At 46.6% G+C, this 18,090-nt stretch overlaps 1 protein-coding gene across 5 annotated transcripts in view; it reads right to left on the reverse strand.

The window, feature by feature from the left end:
- Positions 1-2,430: 2,430 nt before the first annotated feature.
- The window catches only part of PRKCD (protein kinase C delta), a 59,540-nt gene continuing 43,880 nt past the window's right edge, over positions 2,431-18,090 (reverse strand). For all 5 annotated transcript variants that reach the window (XM_027837242.1, XM_027837241.1, XM_027837238.1 and 2 more), the window contains 10 exons: positions 17,649-17,749; positions 16,958-17,054; positions 14,182-14,285; positions 13,317-13,490; positions 11,246-11,337; positions 9,122-9,184; positions 8,353-8,491; positions 7,191-7,379; positions 4,760-4,888; positions 2,431-3,108 (listed from right to left, as the gene is read on the reverse strand). In XM_027837242.1, coding sequence (XP_027693043.1) covers positions 2,950-3,108; positions 4,760-4,888; positions 7,191-7,379; positions 8,353-8,491; positions 9,122-9,184; positions 11,246-11,337; positions 13,317-13,490; positions 14,182-14,285; positions 16,958-17,054; positions 17,649-17,749 — 1,247 coding nt within the window. In that variant the 3' untranslated portion in view covers positions 2,431-2,949. The remainder of the gene's footprint in view (positions 3,109-4,759; positions 4,889-7,190; positions 7,380-8,352; positions 8,492-9,121; positions 9,185-11,245; positions 11,338-13,316; positions 13,491-14,181; positions 14,286-16,957; positions 17,055-17,648; positions 17,750-18,090) is intronic.

Here is an 18,090-nt window from a genome sequence, read left to right on the forward strand (position 1 = left end):
TGTGTGTGTGTGTGTGTGTGTGTGTGTGTGTGTGTGTGTGTGTGTGTTGGGGTGGGAAGATGGTATCCTCTGGTTCAGTTTATCCCAAGCTTTCCATTTTGTGCCGTCACTGAACACCTCAACACATTGCTACCAGTATTTGCTTTCCCCCACTATATCTCCGTGCTTTGGTCTGTCTCGTCTCCACCCATCTCCTCCCTGCCCCAGGAAGTCCACCAAGTACCAGAGACAGAAAGGATGAACCCCGTTACTGTCCTGGTCCCCCAAGATGGGAAAGCATCTTGCATTTCTCCAGGTGCAATTCAGGCTTCTCATTCCAGGTCCATGGACAGGGGGCCACTCCTAGCTGCCATCACTCTGCTGGCACTGAGGGCTGGTCACTTCCCCCAGACCTCTGAGGAAGCTGAACCAGATTTACTGTGGGCCCTACTATTGGCTCAGTTGGGGATCAGGGTGTGGGGAGCTCCAGCTGGGAAGAGGAGACCAGACCCCTGACTCCCTAGCAGCCTCCAGACTGGGCAAAGGCAAGTATGGGTGGTCCCACCGTCCAAAGTGAGTCTTTCTTTTCTCCCCTCTCCCACCCCCACCCCAGCCCCGCTATCCCTGCTAACTCCATCCGCTTCCTTCCTCCTCCACAGTCTAGAAAACTGAGTCCCTGGGAACTCTGACAAGATAAATCTGGATCAACCACAGGCTCACAATGGTAGAAAAGACCTCCCCCGCATCTCCCCTGAGGCTTCTTTATTGGAGGCTGATAAGAACTAACAGCATCTAACCCTCCTCTCACCTAAAAAAATTCCCTCTCAAATTCCCCCCCCCCCCCCCCAATTCCCCCCTATCCTAGGAGTCCCAGATGGGCTGTAGCTCCCAACTGCTAGAATTTTCTTCTGTCCAGCTCACCCCCCCAACCCCACCATGATTACTACACCATGTCCCAGAGCTAGGACAGTGCCTTTGGGATTCAGGCCTCGGTTTCCTTGGATAGGGCATGTGTAAGAAGATGATGCTGGCTGAAGGGGCAGGGTTGAAGTTTCAGGTACAGACTAGCAGCTTGCAGAGGGCTCTAAGCTAAAGCAGAGCCTGTTTCCCCATTTGACCCTGCGGTTTCCTGCAGCTGACCAGGTGAGTGCCTGGGCAGGGCTGGGCTATGGTCACCAGCCCTCTGACAGGCCCTCCGCCCAGCTGGCTGCCTTACACTCCCTGACTCTGGCTCACTCCAGCCATGGAAACTTGTACTTCAGCCCATAAAAATGTGGTTGCAGGAAATGAGCTTCTGTGGTTGCCAGATGTTGAAAGTTCTGCAGACAGCGGCTGCTTTCCTCCTTGAGTCCTCTCAGGAAAAAGAAGAATGTGGCCCTTTGGGGCAAGACACAGGGGGACTTGGGGCTTCTTTCTAGCCTTTGCAAGTTCCCCAATTCTCTAGGTTCTTGGGGAGTAGGGTGGCAATTGAGTGTAAGAGAGACACCCAAAGGGAGCAAGGGTGAGTGTCTGGCTCTGCCCTGAGACAGAAAGAGTACACACCTACCACTGGACTTTAGACACACTAGCGTGCTTGGCCATGGGGGAGACAGGACTGGAGTGTAGTTATCTGCCTCCTTCTTTCTCCAAACTTACCTCCCCCGCTGCCCCAACATGGACCTAGCATTCTAATGAGCCAGTGGTTGGGGCAGTCACCCTCTCCCCCACCCTCCTCACTCATATTCACCCCCCCCATTCCAGCCTCCATGCTCTTGCCTCATATTCTCTTAGAATGCTCCTTTCTTTCCTCCTTTCCAAATCCTATCCTTCTTCCAAGGGCCAGCTCAAGTCTGATGGCAACCAGAAAGCTTCTCTTGATCAATACAGCTCACACTGATCTCTGAATTACAGCACTTTCTCTGTACCCCACCCACTGGCCACTTAACAAATATTACTATTTATTCCAAGTTCTGTTTTGTTTTTCTTCATCAAACTTGTGTCTCTGCCAACCCCTAACCTAGATAGACTGTGAGCTTTTCCTTGGCTCTCACATCCTCCTCTGTTTCTTCCACACATCCTAGGGCAGGGTCTGGCTCCTTGGTCTCTTTGCAGACTATACTCTTCTTGAGAGCAGGTCCAGGCATCCCTGTCTCTCTCATAAACAATCCCTGCTTGAGAATGGCCAGGGACATAAGGCAGAGGATGATTGCTGATTAAACTCAGCTTTTTCTCTCCCAACCCCAATATCTAGTAAGAACACATATAAACACCAACATTTGCATGGCTCAAGAGAGCCTATGTGCAGCTAGTGGAGAAGACGCCACACCTGGTGGGTAGGATGATTCAGTTGCAGAGGCCCAGGCGCAGCTGGCCCAGGGCAAGGGCAGAGAACTTCCCAAGTCCCTGAGGTGAGCACCAGAATGTGATAGTGGCCAAGAAATTTGTGAAGAAGAAAACTCTTTGAGAAGAAAAGTCAGACCATTCTGTTGTTTTATTGGAGACATAAATAAAAGAACCAAGAGGTCTCATGGTTTATATTTGGATTTTGTTTGTGTGTTTTTATAAAAAAAGTTAACACATCACCAGTTCCCTTACATGTTTCTTCTCTATGGAGCAATATATACAGCTTTTCATATATATATATATATATATATTTATATATAATATATATTTTCAATAGATAACTACATTCAAGTAACAAAACAAGGGATTTACAATCTCTCTCCTCAACTAGAGGAGCAGAAAATTCACACATGATTCACAGAGGAAGGTACCTAAAACCCCAACCATGCAAAAGACCTGCTGCCTATGGGCATGGAGGCAGCTGGAGAAATAATTACAATCACACTGTTGCATATTATGGGGGCCCAGGAGAGAGCTGAGAGGGGGCCAGGAGATATCCTAACCCTGTTCACCCTGGGGAACCGGTACACATAGCTAGCTAGCACTGGTGGGCTTTTGACCGAGGAGGCAGAGGGTTTAACAGAACACTCATTTCTCCAGGAGTCGCTCAAATTTGGGGTTGACAAAGGAGAAGCCAGCAAAGGCTGCCTGGTCCATGGAATCGATGAGGTTCTTGTCACTGAAGGATAGGCGGGCCTTCTCACTTAGGAACTCCCGGTCAAAATTGTTGTAGTCACCGGCTGACTTCTGCGATGGGGAGGTATGAAGGCAAGGAGTTGAGTATGTTAGAGGTCAGAGTGAGCAGGTGGCAGGACCTGAGGCCAGGAGAAGGCCATATACTCATCCCTCCCGTAAGTCCCCAGCATGGCTATGGCCATGATCCTAGAACCTCTCTTAAAAGTAGGATATAGTGGAGGGAGAGGGAAGGAGGACTCTAGGTACCTGAGAGAATGAGTGGATATGGGAGACTAGAAAACCTCTTTAGTTTTCTGGGCCTAGCCTTTCAACAAGATGGGCTGTATCTGTTCTAGACATGCTCCCTCCTTTATTTATGAAAGCCTCTAGCTGCCTTGTTAGTTCCCCACTTGTGACATCAAAGAGTGGGAGGCCAGTCTCAGAATGTGAGATATCCTTCCCTTCCCCATAAAATCTCTTACCTTCTCAGCATCCCTGAGAGATCCCTTCATGCATAGAATGATAATAGATCTGGGAGTCCCATCTATTAACCCCCAGAGGAGTGGTGAGAACGTGGCCCAACTTCAAATAGGTGGCTTCTCATAGGAATATGGTAGATTCCCTCCTTTTGCCATGGCCTGAAAACCTCATGCCCTAAACTCTGGTTGTATTCTTCCCCCGACCTTCAAGTCCCCCTTTTGGATGTATTGGCTATGACCCCTTTGTGGAGGATGGCTGCTGTTCTTAGCTTTGGGGGTGGTGGCTGACGTCCTACTTGGGCAGGGGGAATAGTGAGTGTTGTACTAGTGACTTTTCATTACCCCTATTATCTCCCCCTTCCGTGCTCCCACCAGAGGGTGTCCTAAGTCAAAACACAGATGCTTGCCTCATATGAGTTAAAACATGCTACATAAAGGCCTATTGTTTTGCACAGAATGGCTGGTCCAATTCTCATGTGAAGCCCAAGTACCAGAACAGAGGATAACTCTAAAGCAGGTAAAGAGAAGGCAATATCACAGAAGAATAGCTTGGATTTGATTGAATACCACCCTATCTCCTGTGCAGAAGAGCTAAATCTAAGTTAAATGGGATAGCAGAGAGAAGGGGAAAGAATGTATGGAAGGGGGCTTGATGGTGGTGGTGGTGGTTACACATCTCATACAGATATATAACTCTTGCAATGTATATGGCTTTTCATGTACACATCAGCCCCAAGCCCCTTCCCCTGCTCAGGGAAGACTGTCAGCTCTTTAAAGACAGAGACTGGTCCTATGTGTCTTTGGATCCTTCTGAAGATCTGGCTTGAGGTTAGGCACAAAGTAGATACTCAATCATTAATATCTTCTAATTTAATTCAATTCAACTCATTGGCATTAACTGCCGATTTATTAGGTGCCAAGCATCGTACCAGGTCTGGGGATATAAAGACAAAAATTAAATAGTCGCTGACTTCATGGAGCTTATTTGAATGCTAAGCACATGATGGAGACAGGAAACATCTGCTCAGCTGAAGAATGAGAGAGAATAGACAGAGGGACCGAGGAGGCCAAGGTCAAAGTCAGAGAAGAAGAGAGTGAGGTGAGAAGGTGAAAACAGGAGAGGTGGTGGGTTGGTGGGCAGAAGGAAGGCAGGAAAGTCTGACGTTTGAAGATGGATCTAGGGGCGAGAAGGGGGGAGAAGGAGAGTCGGGGCCAAGCAACTACAAGGCAGTGGGACCACTTACCACTTTGGGCTTGAATGGTGGGTCCACTTCCCGCTTCTCCAGGAGAATCCAGTTGATAGTCTTGAAGAACGGATGGACTTTGATGTTACCTGTCACCCCCAGTCTCTTAGTGGGATCCCTTTCAAACAACTGCAGCCCGAAAGAACACCACGGTTATATTAGACAGTTATATAAACACATGTTTAAGTTCAAACTCAGGAAGGATTTAGGCAAGTTTGCAGAGAACAGACCTACAAGAATCAATCACAGGGGGACTTAAGTGATGGACAGAGTGAGGATCGCATCAGAGAAGCTGGCCATGGTCTTCCCCCACCTGGTCCTAGGTGCTCCAGCCAGAGACAGAAGCTTGATCTGGAGGCAAACGTACAGGGATGACTATGGTCTGATGAGTGAGCTAAGAAGTTCTTCTTGTTGGGAATAAGTTTATTTTTCTATAATGCTTCATGGTTACAAAGTGCCTTTACATCCATTATCTAAATGAGATAATCTTCAAAATAATCCTGTGTTTGGAATTATTACCCCATTTAAAAGACGAGGGAAAGTGGGGCAGCTCGGTGACACAGTGGATAGAGCACTAGCCCTGGATTCAGGAGGACCTGAGTTCAAATCCAGCCTCATAACACATAACACTTACTAGTTGTGTGACCCTGGGCAAGTCACTTAACCCCATTGCCTAGCCAAAAAAAAAAAAAAAAAAAAAAGATAAGGGAAAGTAAAGCCCTAAGAGAGGGAAGTAAATGGCTATCATATAGGGCTAGCAGGCAACAGAGCTGGGACTGGAGGGAGGAGAGGAGAAATATCACAAGTATATGGCACTTGATGTGGGACATCTTGGATGACATTATTTCCACCAGTTAAGAATATTCATCTTTGCTTCTCTACCCATACAAATTCTACCTTCCTTCAGGGCTCAGCTCAAGACCAGTATCCTTTGATAAGCCATTGCTGACTACTCCTAGCCAAAAGTGATTTTTCTTTTTCTTCTTCTGGGTTCTTGCAGTCTTTATTGTCTGGACCCCTCAATCCAGCTCTGTTCTTAATATCGTGAATAATATGAGAGAGCAGGCACCTTGTGTTTTGAGCTTCTCTGTATATGACAGTACCTGGCCACCTCAGTAATTAGAAAGATGGCGTGAAATGCACACAGTAGGGCCAAAATGTTGTGAACTTGAATGAGCTCTAAATTTGGAATTAGGAACCCAAGCTCAAGTACTGACTCTGCTGCCAATGACCTATGTGACCTTAAGTCAGTCACTTATTTCACCTTTCTGGGGCTCAATTTCCTCATCTGTAAAAAAATGATAGAGGTAGAACTAGGTGACCTCTAAGGTTCCTTCCTGCTCAAAAGTAAATGGGTAAAAAGCAATTGTGGTTGAAGAACCAAAGATCACTTATTCAGACAGACTGACTTCAGGGGTAAGGAGGCCAAGCTGGCCGGCATTGGGAATGACGGAATATCTCTAAAGACATGTGGCTTTAGTATTATGGAACATATATATATATATGTGGGATAAGGGCTAACAAACATGAGCCAGGTGGCAGTCTCACAGACCTGATTTAATGAATGGACAAGAATCAACAGCATTGTTTGTCTTCAATTAAATGCTGTCTTGGAAGTGAATTTGAGGGCTTCTAAGAGACTATTCCCTTAAGTAGGTTAACCCCGCCCTCTCCCCAGTGCTCTTGAGATGATTCCTTTGCTCCAAAATAAACTTTCCCCTCCTTTCCTGCAGCTCCTTCCCCACCCCCACTCCAGCCTCTCTTCACCAGAAAGAACAAATCCTACCCAGCACAGCTCAGTGGCTTTGGAGTTTGAAGAGAAAGAGCTCCCCCGGGTCATGGCTGTAACACGCATGTAGTGACCGAGGGGTTATGTCTCTGGAAGGAGCCCATGACCAGGAATGGATGCTGTCCCTAAAAGTAAAAATGGGAACTTGGGCCCTTTCTGCTTCTTTTCCTCCTCTCTTATAAATATCATGCCTTGGAGAGTAGCATCCATCAGATCATGAGCTCCTTGAAGGCAGGGACTGTCTTTGGCCTTTCTGACTTACCACAGAGCCTGGTGCATAGCAGGAGCTTAATAAACACTGACTGATTGATTTAGGCAGCTAAATGGCTCAGTGGTTAAAGCACTGGGCCTGGAGTCAGGAAAACCTGGCCTCAGACTCTTACTAGCTGTGTAACCCTGGGCAAGTCACATAGCCTGTCTGCCTCAGTTTCCTTACCTGTAAAATGGGAATCATAATCGCACCTACCTCCCACAGTTGATGTGAAGATGAGATAATATCTACAAAGTGTTCTGCAAACCTTAAGTTGCTATATGAATGCTAACTTTTATTAGCTATTATCTTCTTCCAAATCTTGCCATCCTTGTCTGGGCTCTCCTTTCCCCCTGACAATGCTCTCCTGCCATCAGTAGGAGCCTCCATACCTTCTCCAGGATGTCTTTTGATTCCTTGGTGATCCATCGTGGGTAGTGAGGCGTGTCCACACGGATGGACTCAAAGAGCTCATCCTCATCATCTCCATGGAAGGGGGATTGCCCAATAAGCATCTCATACAGGAGGACGCCAAAGGACCACCAGTCCACTGAGAATGTATACTTCAAGCCCTGCAGGATCTGTAGGAGCAAAGTGGGAAAGCTGAGGCCAGGGCAGGTGGAAGCTGCCTCTGGGATGGGCAGGAAATGGCGCGGGTGCTGGTGGACTCCCTTCTATTCACAGTCATACCCAGTTAGACTCCCCGAGTGCCTTCAGAAGAGACACTCAGAAATCATCAACTTTCTCATCTGACAGAGGAAGAAACTGAGTCCCAGCCAGAAGAGAGAAAAGAATGGCCCAAGGTCAGACAGCAAGGTGGTGGCAGAACTAGGAGTGGGACCCACATCTCAGGACTCCTAGATCAGTAGCTTTTCCTCTACGCCCTCCTTCCTAACATCTCTTCCACCTCAGATATTCTCTTGATTATTTTCTTACATCCTCTACTAAGGGATCAGAAAGCCAACCCCCCCAACCCGACTCCTGAATTCAAAGCACTTTCTCAAAGTCGAATTATCCATCTAGTGGGAGCAGGGAGATGTGAGAAACCAGAGCCCAGAGAGAAAGAGGTGCTCATCAAAGGTTACAGAACAATCCAGGTGACAGAAGGCCCAGGTGTCCCTGGATGACCATACTGAGCCCTGGTGCTGGCCAGGGACAGAAAAAAGATGACCACTTCTCCAGTTGTGGGACACCAAGATGGTGCCTTCCAGCATTTGGGGCTAGGGATATGCAACACAGCCTTCACTGCTATGCCACTCTGGTCAGAGGCTAAAATATTTGGCACTCCCCTGTGGCCCCCTGGTGACTCATATAGGACAGATGCTGAGAGGTCCTCAGGCACAGGTACTCTCAGTCCCAGGGACCAGGTTTCAAACAGTTCTGGAGGTTTCATGTCAGGGCCTTACAGGCGGGTACTGTCAGGTGATGATCAGTCTTTGGCCAAAGCTGGGTGTGGGGGACCCCTTCCTGAACCACCTTGCGCTCTGGCTTTCACAAGGTAGGTCTCCCTCCTGGACTGGGGCAGGAATGCCTACTGCCCAGGCCCATTCTTACCTCGGGGGCAATGTAGTCTGGCGTACCACAGAACGTGCTGGCCCTGTTCTCCCCCACCACGTTCTCCTTGCACATCCCAAAATCGGCGATCTTGATGTGGCCTTCTTTATCCAGCATCACATTGTCCAGTTTGAGGTCCCTATGGGACAGTAAGATAAAACAGAGGAATCACTGAGCCAGCCTGATACAGCAGAGGAGACCTCGAGCTTCCCATCTTCTCCACCCTCGGCAGAGATGTCCAGCACTTGGGATGCTCTTCTCAAGCAGGCCATTAGAGCCCAAGGAGAGACAGACGGACCAACACAGGCAGAGAGAGACATGGGGGTGGGGAGGAAACAGACAGAGGAGGGAGTTCTCCTTAAGGTGAGTATTGTAGATCAGTGGCGGGGGGAGGGGGAAGAGACAGAGACTCTTCTCCGTGGAGCTGAGACAAAAGGGGTTCCCAATACCCCACAAGAGGAAGAGTGATTAAATGGACCCTTGATGGGATCTTCTTCCTTTTCCTTTCCCTCTGCCTCAAGGAGATCTGCCGTTGGTCCCCGGTCCTCAGGAAAGATCTCTTCCTCAGCTCAGCTGAACCTGGCCTGTCTGCCCTGGATTCAACCTACCTCAAAGAGTATTTACTAGGCATCTACTGTAAGCAGAACACTCCCCTCCAAGCTGGAGGGACTGTAACATTTGGCTAAGAGGGGACCCTGTGTTCTTGGAGCTCCCAGTTGCCTTGTATCCCTAGCTCCCACCCCCTGTCCACTTCCAGCCCATGACTCACCTGTAAATGATGCCTTTGCTGTGTAGGAACTGTAAACCACACAGGATCTCAGCACTGTAAAACCTGTCCAAGGGAGGCAAAGGGGGATAAGAGAATTGGTCACTGTTGGATAAGGTAGGGAGGACCATGTGGGAGGTCAAGGCTATTGGGGGAGTTTAGGGTCTTGGTGGAAGAGAAAAGCATGGCTCAGGGCATGCAAGTGAGGATAAGGTGGGGAGAACCATGTGGGAGGTCAAGGCTGTTGGGGGAGTTTTGGGTCTCTTGAAGGAAGAGAAAAGCATGGTTCAGGGCATGCAGGGGGTTAAGACTGTCGAGGAGGAATGGCTATTGGAGAGCTGATTGTTGGAGTTAAAACCATCAGAGGGTATTTGAACTATTTTGATGTAGAGGTTTAGGGCCATGATGAGGTAGCACAGATATTAGGGCCATTGGGAGGCTTAAAGCTACAGTGGGGTTTAGGCTCATCAGGAAAGGTCAGGGATATGGAGAGGATGGTTAAGGCCATGAGGAGGTATGGTAATGAAAGTGGTATGGCCATTAGTGTTAAGATCACTGGGATGGAGGGCAGGGGCAGGGTGATGGTGGAATAGTCATTGGAAAGGTATTAGGGCCATGGAGGAAGTTACCATTATTGGAAGAGGATTAAAGCTAGGAGGAGTTAGGGCCATCAGAAAGTTAGATTCCCTCTATTTGGGCTTTTGGTCACTGAGCAGAGGAATTAAGTTCACGACAGAAGTTGACCCTAAGCAGTGGGCTCTAGCCCCACAGAATTGAATAGGGCCATGTCAAAGGAAGTAATGTTAATAGTTATCAGAGGTTTAAACTCAAGGGGAGAGGGTCAAGTTTATGGAGAATAAGTTAGGACTATAAGAGCAGGTTAGGGCTTTTTCAGGCATCTTGGAAATGGGATGGGTTAGGCTCATCCTCTGGGAAGGGGTAGGTGCTGGTTTAAAGGTTTGCCTCTTCTGCCCTTCTCACCGCTTTTTCATCCCAGGACACATACCCCTTCCTTTCTCTCACCACCAGGCCAACTAAAGACCATGGGGAGAAAGTGAAGTTTGAATTCATACAGTATCACAGGAGAGTTTTTATGGGAATCACAACTCAGACAGTGCCCCAGAGATCATGTTGGGCTAAGGGCCAATCCTATACCTAAACTCTCTTTCCCCAAAAGAACATTGCCTAGGTGTTCATTTCAACTAAGACTGATGACTTTTTTTTTCCTCTCCAAAGACAATCTGGATGACTGAGTTCCTCAAAAGCAGGACCTGACCAAGCTCAGTACCAAAGTATCAACCCTGGACAAAAGTCAGAAGTGAGAGTGGGAGAAAATTTAAAACTCAAAATCTTATGGAAGTGAATGCTGAAAACTAAAAAAATTAAAACAAAATAAAAACTAAAAAATAAATAAATTAAATTTTAAGAAAAAGTCAGAAGTCAAAAGCCCAATCTCTAGTTTCAACTTGGTCCCAGCTCAATGTGTGACTGTGTAATCAAATACGATAATTTATGTGAAAGTGCTATATAAATGTAAGGTGTTATTAATGTCTCTCTAGGCCTCATTCTTCTCATCCCCTAAAAAGGGGATAATAATCTCTGGCTTGCCCCTTTGGTGTGAGGATCCAATAGGAGAATGAACATGAAAGGAAAAGGCCCTTTATGCACATAAGGAGTTATTATCATTCCTCTGCACTGCCAGAGAAGAAACAGGACATTAGAGCAGCAAAAGCTAAGATTCTAAGATCAGCTCATCCAGCCTCCCAATCCCTGACATTTTATAAATGAGGAAACTAAGGCTAGAATAGACAGGGACTTCTTAAATTCACGGTTAATTCGAGATAAGGCTGGGACATGCGTAAAGCCAATACTTCTGGTCCTAGGCTCTTTTCCAATCTACTCCAACTTCTAATAGAGGATGATCTGAAGGGTACCAAGAATGCTCTATCTGTTGCAAATCTTTCCTCTGTCAGCCCTGAACCCTGGGGCTCAGATCAAGGTTAAGTACAGCTTCCCAGGAGAGAAAGGTGGGGGAACAGAAAAGGGTCCAGGGGACACTACAATTCCTTCCACTATGCAGGGCAAATCTTCCTCCCGTCACCCAGGAACGGCTGGCCCATCACTCACGTGGCTCGGTACAGGTCAAAGCGTCCCTTATCCTGGATGTGAAACATCAAGTCGCCTCCATTGAGGAATTCCATCACAAAGAACAGGTGATCCTGGCCAGAAGAAGGGAAAGGTGGTGAGCATAGGGGCCACAGCCCAACACATGGGGACAGGTAGGTAGACCCCCTACAAAGTTTCCCTGGGGGCAACATTCTGTCGATGCCGAATACGCCGATTCAACTAGCATTTATTATTCGTCAACTATGTGCTAGGCACTGGGGATAAAACACAAAAAAGAAACAGCCCCTTCCCTTCAGAAGGTCACGTTCCACTGGGGCAGAGGAGGAGGGGAGTGAGAGGAATCTAATAAGAAATGAGACAACTTGCCGCCCTTAATGTGCTATATAGGGTGTCCAAAAGTCTTAGTTCGGCCTTTAGCTATTAAAGCTTAAAACTGCTCTGAGACTTTTGGGACACCTTCTGTAAGTAAGTGGTTACTCTTCCTCCTCCTATTACTATGATTACTATCGCCCCTGCTACTACTACAGTAAGTGTATGATAACCAGAGGTGAGAGAGAACATTGTCAACTAAGGGGCCTGAGAAAGGCTTTTTGGAGGAGGTGGCACCTGAGAGAAGCCTTGAAAGATGAAGCTAAAAAGGTAGAGGCAAGGAAGGAGACCAGTCTGGGCATGGCAAGAAGACGAAGATGACCGGCCAACTTTGGGGAATGGCCAGTCTGGTGGAAATGGAGTATGAGAAGGAGAGAAATATGGCAAGTAAGACCGGGCATAGCCAGGCTGCGAAAGGACTTAAATGCCAGTAGGAGGAATTTCTATTTTATCCAAGAAGGAATAGGGAATCCCTCAGAGAGGAGTGTGCTGGAGCCAGCTTGAGCAGGTGCTGTTAAATTTTCAGCATGAGCATTTACATCTCAGAAATCAGCAAACTACAAATCAGGGGTTGATTTATTGATTTGTTGATTGTCTAGACTTAAGAAAGTGGTGGAGAAAATGTTAATAATGCTGATTAAATTTAAAAATGTGCATGCACACCCTTTGACCCAGCAGTAGCACTTCTAGGGCTGTATCCCAGAAAGATCATACAAACGGGAAAAGGACCCACATGTACAAAAATATTTATAGCCACTCTTTCTGTGGTGGCAAAGAATTGGAAATTGAGGGGATGCCCTTCAATTGGGGAATGGCTGAACAAGTTGTGGTATATGAATGTAATGGAATATTATTGTGCTATAAGAAATGATGAACAGGCTGACTTCAGAAAAACCTGGAAAGACTTGTATGGTCTGATGCTGAGTGAAGTGAGCAGAACCAGGAGAACATTGTACACAGTAACAACCACATTGTGCAATGACTAATATTGACAGACTTAACCTTTCTCAGCGATACAAGGATCTAAGACATCTCCAAAGGCCTCATGATGGAAAATGCCATCCACAAAGAAGAAAGAACTATGGAGTTTGAACGCAGATTGAAGCATACTATTTGCTATTTTTTTTTCTTCTGTTGAGTTTTGTTTCCTCTTTCTGGTGGTTCCTCCTATTGAGTCTAATTCTTATTTACAACATCACTAATGTGAAAATATGTTTAATAGGAATGTATATGTATAGTCTATATCAGATAGCATGCCATCTTGGGGAGGGAGATGGGAAGGGACAGGAAGAATAATTTGAAGCTCAGAAGCTTATGGAAGTGATTGTTGATAATTCAAAATAAATTAATTTTTTAAAAAGTGTGCATGCACATATTCCCCACCCCACCTCCCCACCCTCAGAGAGCTGGTTTTTAAACATTTGCCAGCACAGCTGTGGAATCATAGTAGCTTCTTGAGTTGGAAAGTGATATGATTAGAACTGGGCTTTGGGGGGATATCCTGTCAGCTGTGTGGATGGCTTGGAGAGGGGAAAGACAGAAGGTAGATCAGGTGACAGAGAAGGAAAAACATCTTCCCCTAACCTCAGAAATCCCTTGTTCTGAAACATCCCATCCCTGAAGAGGAGACATGGCTCTGAGCTTGGGGATCCTCCAGGCTAAGTGGGAGTGGGGGGACAGGACACATGTCTGGGGAAAGTACCTTGGTTTGGAAAGTACAGTAAAGGTGCGTCAGGAATGGGTTCTCCCAGGCGAGCGCCAGCACTCGCTTCTCCACCATGGTGCACTCCACGTCATCATCTATCAGAACGACATCTTTCTTCAGAGCCTTCACTGCAAAGAATTCACCCTTTCCCTTCAGCTCAGCTAGCAGCACCTGAGTCACCAAAGCAGAGAGGCAAAGGGACTGAAGCTGGACAGAGCAGTTGGAAGAGCCCCCACAAACAGTCTGGGCAATTTCACCTTGGTCCCAAAGGGTGGCTGTGCACTAGACCAGGCACCCCCTTTCCTAGGGCCTGGCACCCTTCAAGACACCTGTCTACTCTGACCCACCTTCCTAACAACACACATGCATAATGCTTCATGTCGCAGTTGCGCAGATCTGAAAAAAAAAATGGCGTGCAGACAGACACTGCATAGATCAAATCCTATTTTCCCATTGCCTTGCAATTATGTTTTCTGAGAAGGCTCATTTCTAATGGATTTTCAGTGGTTCCCATATGTTCCAGTGTCTAACTTCTCACAAACTCTCTACCCCAACTAAGATGAGAAGATGCCCCCCGGCGGTTGTCTCTGCCAGCTCCCCCTTCTTCTCCAATCCTTATTCAAACTCTACCATCCTCTTAGCACCCTCAGAATTAGCTAATCTATTCAACCCCTTGTGGCTAATTATGTTCCATATAGAGATAGGATGCCTCTCTCCATTCCCAAGGAGCACCTGTAGATTTTAACCATGGGAACCACATTCAATTCCTGGCTTTGCGGTTTAAGCTCTTTGGGACATCACTGGATGAAAGGATCTCTAAGCTCCCTTCCAACACTGGTGGCCAAAGGAGGCGGTCCCCCACCTTCCCAAAGCTGCCCTTGCCCAGGACTTTGTGAAACGTGAAGTTGTCGATGTTGAACTTGGAGGGCGTGCTGCCTTCCCAGATCTTCCCATAGGTCCCATTATCTGTGGGAACAGAAAATAAACATTTAAGATCTTTACCTAAGACCCTGAACCACACTCCAACATCCACCCACATTTAACTCGGTTCAGAGGGGCAGGGAGGGACTCTTAGGAAGGTGCTCCCCACCAAGACTGGCTGCTCCCCATAGGACTGAGGGAAGGGAAGGGGGAGAAAGGAGACACTGAGGATCAGAGAAGGGGCACTAACTCCACTAGGACCACACAGGCCAGAACAGAATTCTAGCATCCTTATTCACAGATGAAGACTATATCCACTGACACCTTCAGCTGACTAGTTCAAATATACACTGCCCCCCACCGACATATACTATGCCCCCTTATCCTCCTGCCAGTCTTACCCTGACAACCTTCAGACTCAACATTTAATGATATCCCAAATCTACCTCCTTATCTTCTATTTCAGTGTTGCTGAAATTGGCTAGAGGAAGTCACACAACTGCTGACTACAAATCTGTCATCTAATCTCAACTGGCCCTCGCTACAATGGAACGGCCATCCTTTCGTTCCTTCCTGAATGATTCTCATAGTCCCAAGAGCAGCTGTTAAAAAACCTCTCCTCTCCCCAGGTTCCCTACATCATTCTCATCACATTGCTGTCGATATGCACTCGCCTACTACATTCAGAAGAAAATCTTAATCACTTCTTATGACCTCTTTGATCTTCCCTATTACACACTTGAAATCTTCACCAGTCTTCTCTTTCTTCACTCCAGTCTCTGAAAAAAGTGGCCCTCTTTCACATCAAGGCCAATTCCTTCCCTTGTACCCTTTATTTCTTCCTCTCCTGTCCCTTCTGGAAGCTTGTCTCATCAATCTTTATCCACTCTTTCTCATCCCCATTCTTTCTGTATCTACTGGGTCCTTTTCCATTGCTGACAAATATACACAGGTCCCTACCCTCCATCTTAAATCTTCACTTGGCCCCTGCCATCCTCTTAAACTATCATTCAATATCTCTCATCCCTTTATTGCTGAGCCCCTAAAAAGAGCATCTACTCTCACTGTCTCCACTGTCTCACCAACCTTTCCCTTCTTAACTTTTTACCATCTGGCTTCTGAGCCCCCCACTCTACTAAAGCTACTCTCTCCAAGGTTACTAACAATTTCTTAACCCAAATCTGTTGGTTTTTTTCTTTGTTTTTATCCTCCTTCACCTCCTACACCCAACTTCTGACCATTACCTCCCCTCCTTCTAGATATTCTTTTGGGAGCCCCTTGGCTTCTTTATCAATGGTCTCTCCTGATTCCTCTCCTATGTCTCCTTCCAGGATCCCATCATCTATCTCCTATCCCCTAAATGTGGGTGCCTCCCAATACTCTGGCTTAGGTTCTCTTCTCATCAATTCCCAAGGGTTCAATTATGCTATCCGCGCAAATGATTCCCAAACCTGAACATTCAGCCCTGATCTCTGGTGAACTCCAGTCCTGCCTTTCCACTGACCTACAGGACATTTCTACTTGGATGGCTCATGAGTACCTCAAACGTAACAGACGCAAAATGGAACTGAACATCTTTCCCTCTTAACTTGCCATTCCTCCAAATCTCCCTACTTCTGCTGGGGACACGCCAGCCCTTCTAGTCATGCCTATCCCTTCCCTGACTCTTCCCTGAATCACCCCTGACTCTTCCCTCACCCTCACTTCCCTTATCCAATCAGTTGCTAAATCTTGACGACTCCACAGTATCTTTGCCCTCTTCTCTCCATTTCCCTGGCCATACCTGAGTTCAGGCCCTTCCCGTCTTTCACCTGGACAACTATAATAACCTCTTAATTGGTCTTCCTCTCTCTAGACCACCAGGGAGCTGGTGAAATACTCTCTCTAGTACAACTTACCCTCTGGATCAAAAGTTTCAGTGGTTTCCTGTTGCCTCTGGGGCAAAATCCAAATGCCTAAGCCCCAGGTTCAAAGCTTTTCTCAGGTTTGCGTCCATCTATCATTCTAGACTTATATCACATTATTCTCCTTCTTTAACTCTTTATTTCAACCAAACTGGACCACTCACTGTGTTCCTGAACTCTATGCCTTTGCATAAGCTATTTGGATAGAGGCAGCTAGGTAACACAGGGCATGGACTACTGGGCCTGCAGTCAGGGAGACCTGAGTTCAAATCCAATCTCAGACACTTGCTAGTTGTGTGATCCTGGGCAAATAATTTAACTCCTGTATGCCTCAGTTTCCTCATCTATAATGGGAATAATAATAGCACCTACCTCTGAAGGTTATTGTGAGGACCAAATGAGAAAACAATTGTAAAGTGCTTAGCACAGTGCCTGGCACATGGTAAATGCTGCATAGATGCTTATCCCCTTTTTTTTCTCCCACATTCTTCCTTATCTCTGCATCTCTGAATCCTTAATATTCCTTCAAGGTTCAGCTTAGGTGCTGCTTCCTCTATGAAGCTTTTCTTGATTGCCCCAACAATGGTCTCTCCCTCCTCAAATTTCCTTGGATCTATTTATTGGCATATACATATATATAATGTACCAACACATTGTACATACATATACATACATGTTGTATCCTTCAAGGAAAATATAAGTTCCTCAAGGGCAAAGACTATTTCTTTTTTTGCTTCACATCTCCAGTGCATTGCACTTAGTAGGTGCTTAGTAAATGTTAGCAGAATTGAATTTCGTGTTTCGAAATCTTACCTGCCACATCTTCCCCAGAGGGACCTGCTTTCTTCTCAAAGCCCTGGTAGATGCCAAAGCTTTCTGTAGACCCTGCGTCTGACTTCCGGGAAGATTTCTGGAGGAGAGCAAAGAAAAAGGGGGTCTGCAGCCAGAGCCAGCTCCACAGCACCAGAAGGGGAGGCAGCTGGATCCTGATCCCCCACAACCCTGACTCCATTACTAAAACAACTTCCCAGAGCTGGTTATGGGGTGGGGAATCCCTGTTATTTCAACAACACAGGTTTACTCCATTTTATTCAATGGTTGCATAGCTGAAAAGGCTTCATCAAATCCCATTTTCCTATTTACGTCCTCTGTTTTTCTCAGGATATGTTCATTTCGCTTCTGGTGGATCTTCTGTGGTCTCCTAACATTTCCGCTTGAAGTTTCTGAGAGCTTTTCCTACCAACTTAACAGGGTTCTTCTTTAACTCTTTCAGAGCCCTGAAATCTTCTGGGGAGCTCTCTGAATGAAGAAACCTATAGTCCTAAGTTAACATGTATCATCTCTTCCCCAACAAATCCTAAATTTTCTAGCCTGCAAAGTGGGGTTGGGATTTTCTATCTGTCCTTATCTGATCAGTGCTGACTACAGCCTCCCCTTGTCCTAGCAGTAAGACCCTCCCCAGCCTACCTCCTGTAGCCTGGGGACTGATTTTTTCCCTCCATACCTGGCTGACTTGGTTTAATGCTTCAGCTAACAGCTTCTGGTTGATGCCGCATAAATTTGCCACTTTATTCTGACACTTATGATGTACGTTCATCCCACAGTCTAGGAGAGAGAGAAAGTATAGGCATTTGGAATCTCCTCTGAATCCCACTGGTCTCTCCAGGACCCTAGAGGGATCTAGGTGGGGCAGTGGATACAGATCTGGCTCTGTATTCAAATCCGGTCTCAGATACTTATTAGCTGTGTGACCCTGGGCAAGTCACTTAACCTATGTCTACCTCAATTTCCCCAACTGTAAAATTGGGATGCAGGGTTGTTGTGAGTCTCAAATGAGAAAAATTTGTAAAGTTCTTAGCACAGTGCGTGGTATATTGGAGGTGATCAGTAAATGAATGATTCCTTCCTTCCTTCCTTCCTTCCTTCCTTCCTTCCTTCCTTCCTTC

The sequence above is a fragment of the Vombatus ursinus genome, unplaced genomic scaffold (genome assembly GCF_900497805.2).
Source record: "Vombatus ursinus unplaced genomic scaffold, bare-nosed wombat genome assembly UNPS02014820.1, whole genome shotgun sequence".
Taxonomy (NCBI): domain Eukaryota; kingdom Metazoa; phylum Chordata; class Mammalia; order Diprotodontia; family Vombatidae; genus Vombatus; species Vombatus ursinus.